The following is a 13,740-nucleotide window of genomic DNA, read 5'->3' on the forward strand; positions in this document are numbered from 1 at the left end:
GTGTTAAATTAGCGGGTTGCAGGAGAAGGGGGGGAAAAAGAAAAAAATAGAGAGGGAGAGAGCTGGAATGAATGGAAGTTTGTTAAAAAAAAAACAACCAGAAAAGCAAAAACCCACACAACAAATAAACCAACAGAGTGACACGGCAGAGGCGAGCCCGCAGCGCTCAGCGCCCCGTGTGTCACCGGGCAGCGCCGAGGCGGCCCCGCGGGACTCGCGCTGAGGGCGGGCGGCTGCGGGGAGCCCCGGGGCGGTGCGGGGCGATGCGGGGAGAACCGAGGGAGCTTCTGTGTTCCCTCTTCTGTCTTTCGTTCGTTTCTTTTTAGTTTGCTCGATTTCTCTCGGGCTTTTTCTCCTTTCAAAAGTTGCTTTTGTTATTTGTTATATTATGACGTGTTTTCTTAGCCGTAGAACCGATGAGTTCGTTGCCCCTCGCACCGCGGGTAACACCGGCGGGGCCCGGCCGCCGTCCCGGTGCCCCGTGGGGACACGCGGCGCCCTCACGCAGCCCCGCTTTCGTTGCTCTTTTTTTCCCTTTCCAATTTGCGCCGTTTCGGCGACCGGGAGCCGCGGGACGCTGCCGTCGCTGAGCGCACGGTGGGGAGACGGGGCTGCCCCCGCCCGGGTGCGGAGGTGCCACGAGGGGCCACGAGGGGCCACGGAGCTGCGTGACCGGGTCGGCCGAGCCCTCCCGGGTGGACGGGAGGGGAAAGGAGGGGAAATGACAAAGCACGGCGGCTCAACGCCGTTCCCGGGCTCTCCCGGTGCCGCCCCGGCTCCCATCGCTTCTCCCGGCGCGGCCGCGTCCCGCTCGTTGGTACCGGTTGCTCCGTGCGGCCGCTCCCCGGGACGCGCCCCCCGCTCCCGGCCCCGCCGGCTCCTAACGCGGCCGTCGGGGCAGGGACGGGGCGGGCGGGAGCAAAACCTGGCGCGGATCTCCCGTCGGGGAGGGGCCGGGCGCGGCGCTATGGGGGGATCCTCCGCACCGCCCCCGACGGCCGCCACGAGCGGCGCCCGCCCCCACGGCGCGGGGCGGGGCGGGAGCCGCTCCGGGGCGATCCGGGCCGGGCTTTGCGGAGCTCCCGGTGCCGGCGTCCGCCCGGCCTCCGGCGGGAGCCAATCAGGGGGCGGCTGCCCGCACGTGGAGCCGAGGGGACTCAAGAGCGCCGCGGCCGCCGCTCACTCCCCCCGTGACGGGCGTCCCGGCGGCACCGGGGGGCGTCCGCGCCGCCGCCGCCATGAGCGGCCCTTACCCCGAGGAGAGCTGCGCCGAGCGCCCCGACTGCAAGAGCAAATCGCCTACGCTGCTCTCCTCCTACTGCATCGACAGCATCCTGGGCCGCCGCAGCCCCTGCAAGGTGCGGCTGCTGGGCGCTGCGCCCACCCTGCCCGCGGGGGCCGCCCGGCCAGAGCCCCCCGACGGCGCCGCGCAAGGTGAGCACCGGGCTGAGCGTCCCGACACGGGTGGGAGCTGGGGAGAGCGGGGCTGCGGTGCGGCGGGGGGTCGGGGTGCCCGTAGGCTGTCCCGGTACCGCACGGATCCCTCGCATCCAAAATTTCCCCCTCCAAAAAAAGGAAAAACGGGAATTTTTCGAAAGGGTTTGTAAAATACGGAGCGGACGAGCGCCGGAGCTCCGGGCCACGGGATAGAAGTAGCCTCGGGACAGTCGTATTCCCCGCACGGAGGGCAGCTGCGGGCCAGGCTACGCGAGGTGATCTCAGCCTCTCGCTCCCAGCGCTGACCCCGTCTCTCTGTTTCTCCCCTCCTCACCCCTCTCCTCCCCACAGGTTCCCCGAAGAGCAGCCCCCCCTTCGAGCCGGCTGAGCTGCACCTGCCCCCCAAGCTGCGGCGGCTGTACGGGCCGGGCGGCGGGCGGCTGCTGCCGTCGGGGCCGCGAGGGGAGCGGCCGGAAGGGCGGCCGGAGGGAGGCGCCGGAGCCGGGGCGGCGGCCGGGGCAGGGGCCGGTCCCGCGCCGTGGGACACGCTGAAGATCAGCCACGCGCCTCAGGTCAGCATCAGCCGCAGCAAAAGCTACCGCGAGAACGCGCCCTTCGCTCCGCCGCCGCCCGCCCGTGACGAACCGGGGAGCGGAGCCCCGCACGTCGAGGAGCGGCCCGGCCCCGCCGCGCCGGCCGCCGGGGAGGAGGAGGAGGACGAGGAGATGCTGGAGGAGGAGGAGGACGAGGAGGAAGAAGAGCTGGAGGAGGACGACGAGGAGGAGCTGCTGGGAGAGGACGGCGGGGGGCTGCTGGAGGAGGCCCGCCGGGGCACCGGAGCGGCGCCGGGGGCGGAGGGCGGGGGACTGTCCCCCAAAGAGGAGCTGCTGCTGCCGCCCGAGGACGGCGAGGGCAAGGACGGAGAGGAGAGCGTGTGCCTGTCGGCCGGCAGCGACTCCGAGGAGGGGCTGCTCAAAAGGAAGCAGCGCCGCTACCGCACCACGTTCACCAGCTACCAGCTGGAGGAGCTGGAGAGGGCCTTCCAGAAAACGCACTACCCCGACGTCTTCACCAGGTACCGGCACCGCGGGGCGAGGGGACCGAGGCGGGGAGGGAGGGAGGGAGATTCCCCGGGGCTATTTTTACGCCGCCGCCGGGCCCGGATCGGGTTCGCGCTCCCCGCGCGGGTCGGAGCGGGGCGGCGGATCAAAGCGCCGCCGGTAAAAATAGCGCCCGGCGCGGCCCCGCCCGGGGCCCAAGGGAAGGGAGGGGGGAACCCGGGGCCGCCCGGCTTACGGGGTTGGGGGGGTGGGGGAGTACAGACGCGGCCCCGTCCCGCCGCGTCCCGAGGGTTCATCGCGGGTTTCTCGTTCGTTTTGTCGGGAGGGCGCGGAGGGTCCCGCGGGGGGGGATCAGCTGTCGGCCTCGCCCCGGGAACGACGCCTCAGGCGGAGCCGAGAGCTCTGGCGTGGCCCCGTTCGTTTGGGTTTCGCTGTTTGGGTGTCGTTTCCCGTCCCGGCGAAACACAGCGGGGCAGCGGGGCCGGGAGCGCTTCGCTATAGCGCCGAGGCGGCTCCCGACGAGCGACGATCGCGGGCGGCGGGCGTAGGGCCGGGTGCGGGCGGCTCGGAGCCGGCTCTGACGCGCTGTCCCCGCAGGGAGGAGCTGGCCATGCGGCTCGACCTGACCGAAGCCCGAGTGCAGGTGAGTGAGAGGCGGCCGCGCTCGGCGGGACGGGGCCGGGCCGTCCCCGCGCCCTCGACGGAGCCCCCCGCGGCCGAGCGGTGAGAAGGAGGGGCCCGCGTCGCCGGCGGGGCTCCATAAAAGCGCACTCAGCGCCGAGCGAACGGGGCCGTCGGAAGGCGGGGTGCCGAGGAGCCGCTTAACGCCGTCCGATCGCCCGTTTTTGATAGCGACGGGCCGCGCGGCTCTTAATGGAGGGTGCGATGCCATTAGAGGCGTCTGCGCCCCATTCCAGAGTGCTTCGCCCGGCCTCACCGCCATGGCCACGATAAACACGGGGCGGCCGCCGGCGGCAGCGAACAGATGGTCCCGGCCGCGCGAATCACTCTACAGTTAAAATCGGGCGCTGATAAGGCGCCATAAATTCCATATGGCTCATCGGGTTCGCCACGGCCCCGCGCATTAACGGCGCTGAGACGGGCCCCGCGCCGTGTTGACACATCGCTCCATCGTCACACGGCGCCGTGACGGCAGAGCCGGGCGAGCGGCGTGGGAAAGTTCAATAGCTCCGTCAGCCGGAGCCCAGCCGCCCTATGGAGGGGCGTGGGGACGGCGATACGAATTAGCGAAGCCCCTCCGGCCACGCTCGGCCTTCCGACGGGCTCCCATCCGCAGCGGTTGCGGTGTCGCCGCGCCCGAGGTGGGACGCGAAGTGCAGCCACCTCCCGCACGGTGCGGGCACCTCTCGTTCCTTTGGCCCGGCGGTGTTTTCTCCCCCGCTGGGCCGCAGCCCGGCTCCGCTCGGGGCTTTTACTGCCGGGGAACGGGAGAGAAGAGGGAAGCGGCGGCAGCGCCGCGGCTCCGCGTTGTCTCGTTTCGGAGCCCGGTTTTGTTTCGTACCGTGCGGAGCCGCGTGAAATACGGGCCCGAGGGCGGCCCGGGAGCTCCGTCCGCGCTGCGGCCGCTGCACGGATTCATTCCCTTTTGGTCGCGGCGCCTCCCGGCCGCGATTTCGTTCTGCCCCGAACCGAAGGACAGCGCGGCCGCTGCCGCCCGTGGGCGCTGGGTCTCATTGGAACGCGTTCGGCGCCGATTCGTTCCACGGGAGCTCGGCCCGGAACCCGGCGCGCCGCTATCGCCGCTAACGCCGCTGTCTCTCTTGGCTTGCAGGTATGGTTCCAGAACCGTAGGGCTAAGTGGCGGAAGAGGGAAAAGGCTGGGGCTCAGACACACCCCCCAGGTTTGCCTTTCCCTGGTCCCCTGTCCGCACCTCACCCCCTCACTCCGTACCTTGATGCTAGTCCTTTCCCTCCTCACCACCCAGCTCTAGACTCCGCCTGGACCGCCGCCGCCGCCGCCGCCGCGGCCGCCGCCTTCCCGGGCCTGCCGCCTCCTCCGCCCGGCTCCGCCGCGCTGCCCCCCGCCGGGACCCCGCTGGGCCTCGGCACGTTCCTGGGCGCGGCCGTGTTCCGGCACCCCGCCTTCATCAGCCCCGCCTTCGGCAGGTACCGGCCGGGCCGCGGCTCCCCGTTACGGGGCGGGGCGCGGGGCGCGGGGCGCGTTGCGGGGTCGGGCGGCGGGTCCCCCCGCTCGGGGCCGCTCCGCCGTTCGAATCGGGGCCGCCGCCGATTGGGCGCCGCGCGCGTCACGTGCCGTCGGGGCGTCCGTCCCGCGGTGGCGGCGCTGACGGCGCTGTGTCGCTTCTTCCTTCCTTCCCTGCAGGCTCTTCTCCACCGTGGCCCCGTTGGGCAGCGCGCCCGGCGCCGCGGCGGCTCTTCTGCGGCAACCGGCGCCGGCGGCGGCCGAGGGCGCGGTGGGCGCGGGGCTGGGGGAGCCGGGAAGCGCCGCCGCCGCCGACCGTCGCGCCTCCAGCATCGCGGCGCTGCGGCTGAAGGCCAAGGAGCACGCGGCGCAGCTGACGCAGCTCAACGTGCTGCCCGGCGGCGGAGCGGGCAAGGAGGTGTGCTGAGATGGGCCGAGCTGCGCCCGGCCGCCGGGCGGACGGGGCGGGCGGAGCCGGGACCCCGCCGGGAGCGGCGATAGTAAATCGTAATTCCTAACGATGAAGGACCGGCGGCGGAGCCCCCCGCGACGGCGTTTCCCCCTCCTCACCCCGCACACCCCGCCTCCGTCCGACTCCGGCGCTCACGCCGAACCGGAGCGCGGCGAACCAAAGGGAACGAACGGCGCCGCCGGGGCGCGGGGCCGCGACTGTGTACATAGCGATGTGATAAAACGCGGCGAACGAACGGACGCGCCGCGGAGCTTTGTATATGGGAGATGACGGTGTTAGAAAGGCGCCGAGCTCGGCGTGCGCCTCCGTGGCTGCGCGGGGCCGCGGGGTCCCGGGAGGCGGCGGCGCGGGGCGCTCCGTGCGCGGCGGGCGGTGGCGACGGCGGGCGGGGGGGGAGGAGGAGAGGGGCGAACGGGTGTATGGAACGGCCGAGAGAAACGGCGTCAAAATGGACAAGAAAAGGACGGAAAAAAGCTCCCCAAATATGAAACGGCACGGAGCCGGCGGCGGCCGCACCCCGTCATCGGGCGTCTCCGAGCGCCTTTCCCCATCCGTTCATTCCTCTTTTATATTTATGTATCCCTCCTTTTTCTTATCTGCTTTTGTATCGTTTATTTTGTAGCACTCGCTTTTTTCTTCGCTTTTTTCTTTTTCCTTTTTTTTTCTTTTTTTCTTTTTTTTTTTTTTTTTCTTTTTCCCCTTCGTTATTTCCTTATAACGATTTCCCGTTCGTCTTTTATTTTGTCGGGCTTTGGTTTGACTTTCAATTCGCTCTGTCTATTTTACTTCTCTTTCCTCCGGCGCTACGTTCGGAAGCGGCCGCGGCCGTCGCTTCCCGGGCCGGCTCCGTGGGGTTCCGTGCGAGCCCCGGGCTCAGCCCCGCACTCGGGCACACACGCGCACCGCACCCCCGGCGCTATTGGGGGGTCTCCAAAGCCACCACGAGCGCAATAATAACGCTAACGATAATAACAATAAAATGTAATGGGGAAAGTCACGTTCGTTCCGTGGGAGTTTTTGGAGGCGAAGCCCGAAACGTCGTTTCGTTGTTGGGGTGTTTTGTTGTTGTTGTTGGGGTTTTTTGGGGGGAGGGGGTTGTATTAGTTCGGTTTTTTGGTTGTCTTTTTTCCTTCCTGCCACGCGGAGAAGGGAAGGGGCTCGTTGCGGAGCCGTCGCGCAGTAAGAAATGCCCTTCACCGCTCCGACTCCTCGGGCCGAAGCTCCGCTCACGGCGGAATCGCGCTTCTGCAGGCGGCAATTCCGCTAATCCGGGGGTTATTACGGCGGGCCCTCATTAGGATCGCGGCGCTGCCAAACGATCCCATCACCGCCTGAAAAGAGGTTTCCCCCTCGCCTTAGAGGCGGCGGGCCGTATTTACCCCGCGCGGTTCATTGGCGCAGAGCTGCGGCCGCGCACGGAGCCCCGCGCAGCGCTGCGCTGCTCCGAAGTGCGGGGCGCTGAATGGAGCGCTCCCCTCGCCCCGCCGCGGCCCCGGCGCTTTCTGCTCTCATCCAATTAGCGCGGTGTATTAAGCGGTTTATCATCTCATAGTCAGCTATTGAGAGAAACAAGGCGAACACTTTGCAATAGAGCCTGCTCTCCTTTGACACCCTCAGGTACTTACATATTCCACTGTGCTATGAATAATAGAGGAAGAATAGAGCGCTAATTCCCTCATCAAAGAGCGCCTTGTCTGCTGCTTTGCTCAACAACACCATTCCGATCAAAAGAAAAGCAATAAAGCTTAGCATAACAAAACGAAACCTACTTATTAGCTTAGTGGTTAAATTAATGCAGAGCCGCCGCTATTCAACGCCGAGGTTTGAAAACAGCCTCCAACCACCCCATAATGCTGCCGTCGGGATGGAGGAATTTTAATCTGAGCTGCGAGGCCGCCGCAGATGAGTTAATCTATTAAAGAGCGATGAGGAGGGCTCGCGGGGCCGCGCCATTCAGCGCAGCGAGCGGACGGCTCCGGCCCGGGATGCGGCGGCTCTGCTCCCCCCCACCTCCCCCTCCCCGACCCCAGCCCGGCCCGAGAGGACGCGGAGCCCCGGGACCCGCCGGCGGTGCGCGGCCCCGGCTCCAATCGAGGATCCCCGAAGCGCCCCGTCGGGGGAAAAGGGCCCTTCCCAGCCCGACCCCCCGGTTGCTGCGCCCCGCGGCAGCGTCCCCCGCGCTCTCGTAGAATCTAAACATCCCTAAAGTCCCAAATTAACGGGCTCTTCAGCCGTAATTATCCCGGTAGACACAAATGCCGCGGGGTCAGGGGTGCTTTTCCGAGCAGTTCTGCAGGGCTGTCGTCAGGGAGATCTGCACGAACCCAATTGGGCCGGGTACTACGAAACTACGAAAACCCAAACCCGAGTGAAATTATTGCCGCAGTCCGGCAGGGAGCTGCAGCATCACGGCGTCGCTTTGGGCTGGACGTTCCCGAGAAACCTCCCCGGGAGTCTCCCCGACAGCCCGGCTGTGACCTCGAGGGGCTGCGGCCGGGGGCACGGCACCAGCTCACAGACGGGATGGGCCGGGCACCATTTCTCGCACGCCAGAATCGGGCGTGAGCGGAGTCCGACGGGTTCGGCCCCAGAGCCGCTCCGGACATTCGGGCACGCTCCAGCCACCGTCGCCCACTCCGGCCCGCAGCACCGCCCAGCGCGCTCGCAGCTCTCGCTCGGGGCCGAACGAAAGCCATGCAGACAACGCACAGCCACGCACAGCCCTTCCGTGCCCAACGCTGACGCCCCGTGAGGCACCCGGAAGGTGCGGACCTTTCCGCCAGCCCCGGGCTGCAGCGATGAGCTGCCGACACTCAGGCAGACCGAGCCCAGTGCTTTCACTAGAAAATTTTATTGTATTTTTCCATCAAGTGCTAAGAAAACTTTGCATTTCGTACTGCCGATGATATAAAAGAACGCTTTAATAACCTCACATCAATATATCGCATTGCAAACGTGAACGGCAAACAAGAGCGCGACGATATTCGGTGTACAAAAGCTCTACCCAAATTCACTCTTTGTTCTTGTCGTACTGTTGTCACTTTACTAAAAGTAAATGGAAAATACCATTTGTTCATAAAACCTTTAAACCCCCCGATACAGTAACTATGACAGATTCTCCTTCCTCCCCCATTTCCTCTTACATTGCCACCCAAATACAGTTTTCCCTATTGACAGCAAGAGCTGACGTACATTTATTTTCTGCCTATGTACAAAGCATGTTTCACTCACGTACGTATCTATACATCCACATAAAACATTTCTTTCTAGTCTGGCAAAATAATGTGCTTAGAGACGGCCCGTGAAGATACGGGAGACAAGCTGGTCCACGGTTCTTCGTGCCTCCAGGCTTCAATGGGTCTCTACCTCGTTTGGAAAGGAAAGCGTCCCTACCTCGCTCAGAAGGACATTTAAAGGCATTTAGGTTTAGCATTGTTTTTAATTGGTATGTTTATGATCAGGAAGGAGATAAACTGTGAAAAGGCAAAACATTAGTGCTCCTACTGAGACCTCCACTAACCTCTCTTCCTGAGAGCACCTCTACTAAATACCCTGGAGCAAAGTCTAGGATCACTTACATTCCAGCAACTCTCACTGGGAATTATCCAATTAAAGCAGCAATTCCCCCACCCCCCTTTCCCTCATAGGTCTGAACACACAACAAAATACATTGCGAAAATCAACTGCTCCACGTTTTAATAACCCTGGCTTTTCGGTGAAGAAAAGAATGGGAGATAAAAACACCTCGAGTGTACCAGGTCCACGTGGACCACGCATCCCATTTTCATCTTTCATTCTTCCTCCACCAAAGCAAAGCTTATTAAAACACCGTGGTGCGTCCAGACACAGGGTACTGCTCAGGAGACCCTTATTTTTAAGCAAGTAGTTGGCCCCTCTGCTCCCCCCACGTTCCGTCCATCACTGTCTTTCACTGCTGGACTCTCCCACGGATCTTCCCATGCTGACGGAGAAGAGTTTGCCGAGATTCACTTCCGAGTAGCTGCTCAGGGACAGGCATTTGTCTACTGTGCTCTTCAGTTTCTTGTAGGCCTCTGTCACTTCCCTCCTGAGGGGCTTCCTCTTCACAAACTCTGACAGGACAAAGATAAAATAAGAGAGATGGGTTAAATAAAGTGCTTTTGCATTCAGTGATATTGTGCATTGTGGTATTTTAACACAAGGAGAAAGGAGGACAAAGTTGTAGCTGGCAACCAACGTCAGTATTCATGGCCAGCTCTTCTGCTGCCTTCCGTACTATGAGGGCTAGAGGGACTAACTGGCTCCGGAAGAACCTGATGAAACCAGCAGGTTCCTTAGCACGGTAAAAACTTCACAGGGTCCCTCAGGGTCTGACATAAGTTGAAATGCTGCCTACAGCCGAGCCTGGCTTCAGGCCAGTCCAGGAAACCATGACTCCCACATCTGTGCTGCTGCTGGCATTGTACCACCTGGGATGAGCCCAACACTGATGCCATGGTCCCCAAACACACCCCACAAACAGTGGGTTCCCAAACACGCCCCTATGTGTGCAGGATGGGAGCTGTGGTGCTCAGCACTATGGGGATGCTCAACCAGGAATAATTCCACACCGTGCTGCCCTAAAATGAAAACGCTCAGTATCTCAATAGGGATACGTGGGGTTTACCTGATACACACATGGAGATGGTAATTCCTACAACATGTGATCAATAATACCGGTGAGGAAATGTCTGAAGCACAAGACATTACTTGTACATTTGCTTGTGTACAAGCTCACGTGCACACGCCTTAGCAGCAAAACTGAAAGCAGAGTAGTTCTGGTTATATATTATGCTGTCAGGCAACAAAGAAACCTCCATTTTCTTTCCAAGAACTTTTACTGAGCAGCACAGGTTCAGATGGAAAACCAAACTTGACACCAGTGAGGTTCATTTGAGGGAAGGTGTGGGGCTGGGAGGAGGGACACGCTGGCTGGGTCCACCCATGTGAGGGAGGTAACAAAACACTTCTGTGCCCAACCATGATAGAGGCGTCCTCTGGCCTAAGCTGGGCTTGGGCGGGCAGGCTGTGGGCTGCTGTCCAAGGAGATGGGATCACGGGATAACCAATGGGGCAGCCCATGCAGCCTGTGGCCGCCTCCACCCCCAGCACAGGCGGGCTTTTCCGCAGAGCCTCAAAGAGGCTGTAAGAGCTCAGCAATGAACTACCGGGGCCAACACAACCCGCAGTGTTCTACTGAGGAATGAGATCCTGCTTTGCCTCCCATGTTGCTCACGATGTTCCACTCAGCTGCTCTGCGTGACGCTATGAAATGTCTAAAAATTCAATTAAAATTTCAATTAGAGGTGGCAGTTGGAGTAAGTGAGTCCGCTGATTGCCAGCACTTTGGTGCGCAGCTCCCATGCACGCTTGTGAGAAAGGTGTGCCGCATGCTGCCGTATTCAGCTTTAGGTGTTTGTATTTACAACTTCGGGCAGTTGGAACAGAGCTGAAAATACCACATTCTTGCCATTACTCAGATGGTAATGGAATTATGCTTATTAGTGGAACTAAATTTCCCTTGTACTGCACCACGAATACAATAAAAACTCTGATTACAGGAACCTGTTCAGTAACAGACTGAAGTCACTATGGCATAAACACCTTTAATGATCCTGAAATTATTTCAGCGTAGGGTTTAATTAAACAAACAATGAAAATTGCAGTAACCAGATCCATAAAAACACCAAACCCACATCGCCACCAGTTCAGCACCAGCTGGTTCACGTTTTTCCAAAATCAATAATGTGCTCAGTGGGTTCATTTGCCACTGCTCGCACACCAGCAGAAACCATGGTGCTTGTACCAACAAGCTGCAGAGAATATCCTCCTTGTAGCTCAGGAGCTGCGGTGCCCCATCCCTGGAGACACTCGAGGCCAGGCTGGATTGAGGCCCTGAGCGGCCTGAGCTGGTGGGGGGAAGCCCTGCCCAAGGCAGGGGATGGGGATGGGTGGGGGTCCCTTCCAACCCAAGCGCTTTTGACTCTATGACAACCCAGCTAACACAGTTTGAAGTGTCCTGGAGCTCAGGAGGGACCAAGGTGAGCGGTGTCAATACACAGAAGCAGGTGGCACGTACAGCCAGAGTGGGAAGGCCACCGATGGCGAGAACAAGGCATGTGACAGGGCAGTGCTGAGGGCACAGGACGGCACACACAGCCTCCACGCAGGCCATGCTCAGCCCCAGCCACTAGGCCAGCAAGATTTCTATCCTCTCTGACCCCCCCATCAATCTGAACTGTAATTACACACGATAACCAGCCTGCCTCAAACACTTCTTAGACTTTTGCACAGGCAAGACGAGAAGGGTGGCTGAGAAGAAGGGAGGCACACGAGGGGCCTGGCTGAAGTGGCGAGGCCAGCTTTAAGTTTCAATTATAAGACAATGGCAGCCGGATCTCGGCGGCAGGAGGCAGGCGGCAGCGTCCCCGCAGCACGGCCGCACAGTGCATTTGAATGACACGAGTGCCTCTGATGACTGGGGAGAGGAGATTTAAAGAACTGCGGTAATACAGAGCAGGGGAAGATGAGAGAGGACACAGCTCCTGATGTGTTTACCTCCTTTGCTGATGGGATATTGACTTTTCCCACCAGGTTGGTTAGAAAGGGGACTATTTACGCTGCCACACAGCAGAGTAAGAATGACAACCAGCATCACCGTGCTCCTCTTAGTAAAAGACAACTGTGACCGCCGTATATCACACAGCCAGTCGATACCTTCGAGTCACCATTCCATCCAACTTAGAGATGCAGATAAAAGCTCCTACTTTCTTCCTAAATGAGAATTTAATCAATATCGTACCTAAGGCCCTCTGAAAACTAAGCTGCACAAACTGACTGAAATTGCTTTTCAGTAGTCTGTCACGTTCTGAGAACAGTTGCCTGTCTATTATTGCCCTATCATTGTTTTAATAATTTCCAAGTTCAGCAGCGAGCAATCTTTTATGACAGCCAATACCGCATATACAGATTATTATAAACAGAGATATATTTACACACATACAGGGCGTGCAAAAGGTGCTGCCGACACAAATACGGGCATGAAAAATAAATTTATCTGAATCTTTGTTTGTTTGTGTGTTCAAAGACGCGCTTCTGACTATGTGCAATTAGAGGCAGGCACTACATTCCTTACGGTCAGCAATAAATTACCAACTGCTTTGGAGGGCTTTGGAATCACATCACCAAATGGCAGCTGACATCACCCAGCACCCCTGGCACCCCGCTCCTCACACAAAGCACGACTTCTGCCTAACCCCTGCCAAGTTCATCTAGAAGCAAGGATGGGGATATCTGTAGGTTACCTCCACCTGGCCACCTGTTCTGCACATACTGCCATTTCTCTTCGCTCCTGTTAAAATGGCACAGAGAAACCTGGCAGAGAAGATCGAGAACTTTTGTTCTCAGATTCACTAAGATGCAGCTCAAAGTCTTCTCTTTTTTACTCCTGCTGATTGGGCAACTGTATTGTGCCACACCATTAAACTCTCTCCCCTGATCATGCTGTTGATAGCCCGACCCTCAGAGCAGAAGTAAGAATACATTCACCTTCCTCTGTATTCGTATGCGTGCATTTGCACCCGAGTGAGTGAGAAACAACATAGGTGTCTATGAGCACAGTGCCAAAAGGTTGGCTGGTCCAGGAAGGAGCAAAAAAAAAAGCTGCAGAGTGCCATTTCTGTACATCTCCCTCTGGCACCTCTAGCTGAAGAGTTAAAGAACACACAGAATGAGCTGCTGAAATTTTTTACATCGCCTACTGGTTATTGTATTTTAATTACAGCGAGCTCAGACACACAGGCAGCAGCCTCCGTTCCAAATATCTGTGTTTCATTTATTTCTGCGCAAAGGTAGCAAACAACAGTCAGTCATAATTGGTTCTGTCAGATGTTTTACAGTCAGTCATAATTGTCTCTGTCTAGAGGTGTGTCAATTTACTGCAAGTTAAATAAATATTCTGTCTATTATGATATCGGGTTATGTAAGCCATTTTTTTTAATTGCACGGGTTCCCCTTTTACACTATTTGGCACCCCTATTTATACTGTTAACCTTAACTTCGCCATTTGCGGAATGTCAATGAAAAAAGTCAACAGTAATTTAGCGAACAGACGTATGAGCCTCTAGCATACTTGCTGTTTTATTTCTGATTAAATACAATCAAATTAGGCTATAAAGCAATTAAATTCTTCCATCTTGACAATGCTCTCCTCAAACGCCCGTCACCGATGCCAGTCTGATGGCCTAAATGGGGAGATTGACTTGCCTAAGCCTTAAATGGTTCTTGTTTGTTTTCTGAAGAAAATAAACCTCCTGACTCGCACCCAATCCTCAGCCATATGTCCCTACAAAACACCAGACGTTGCTCACGATGTGGGCTGTGGCATCTCCATGCCGCTGGATGTTCACGTAGCGGGGAGCCGCAGCAATTCTGGAGCGACCAAAGTCCTCTCACCACGGCTGAATATGAGAACACGAGAACCTCAGGATCCCAAAGGTCTGCTCCCACCAGCTGGAACCAATCAGCACAAACTCACCCTTGGTCTCCCCCCAGTCCACCCCTGTTATTCTGCTGGGCGAGTCATGGGT

General features: G+C 59.2%; 2 protein-coding genes across 6 annotated transcripts in view; one reads left to right on the top strand and one right to left on the bottom strand.

Moving 5' to 3' along the window:
* Positions 1-1,158: 1,158 nt before the first annotated feature.
* ARX (aristaless related homeobox) lies at positions 1,159-6,131 on the top strand. 5 transcript variants are annotated; one of them, XM_085530486.1, is made up of 6 exons: positions 1,160-1,434; positions 1,789-2,512; positions 3,096-3,141; positions 4,291-4,360; positions 4,445-4,625; positions 4,843-6,131. In XM_085530486.1, exons 1-6 carry the CDS (start codon positions 1,239-1,241, stop codon positions 5,087-5,089), a joined length of 1,464 nt encoding a protein of 487 aa, XP_085386612.1. In that variant the 5' UTR covers positions 1,160-1,238; the 3' UTR covers positions 5,090-6,131. The 5 variants fall into 5 exon arrangements, with proteins under 5 accessions (XP_085386621.1, XP_085386616.1, XP_085386612.1 ...); XM_015885891.3 differs by having other exon boundaries at positions 4,291-4,625; XM_085530495.1 differs by lacking the exons at positions 3,096-3,141; positions 4,843-6,131 and having other exon boundaries at positions 1,159-1,434; positions 4,445-4,580.
* A 1,838-nt stretch (positions 6,132-7,969) lies between these two features.
* POLA1 (DNA polymerase alpha 1, catalytic subunit) overlaps positions 7,970-13,740 on the bottom strand; it is a 182,850-nt gene continuing 177,079 nt past the window's right edge. Inside the window, exon 37 of the mRNA XM_085530470.1 lies at positions 7,970-9,225. Within this exon, the coding sequence (XP_085386596.1) occupies positions 9,053-9,225 (173 nt within the window). The 3' untranslated portion in view covers positions 7,970-9,052. The remainder of the gene's footprint in view (positions 9,226-13,740) is intronic.

This window comes from Coturnix japonica, chromosome 1 (assembly GCF_054131305.1).
Source record: "Coturnix japonica strain WE chromosome 1, WE-NBRP24, whole genome shotgun sequence".
In the NCBI taxonomy this organism is placed as follows: domain Eukaryota; kingdom Metazoa; phylum Chordata; class Aves; order Galliformes; family Phasianidae; genus Coturnix; species Coturnix japonica.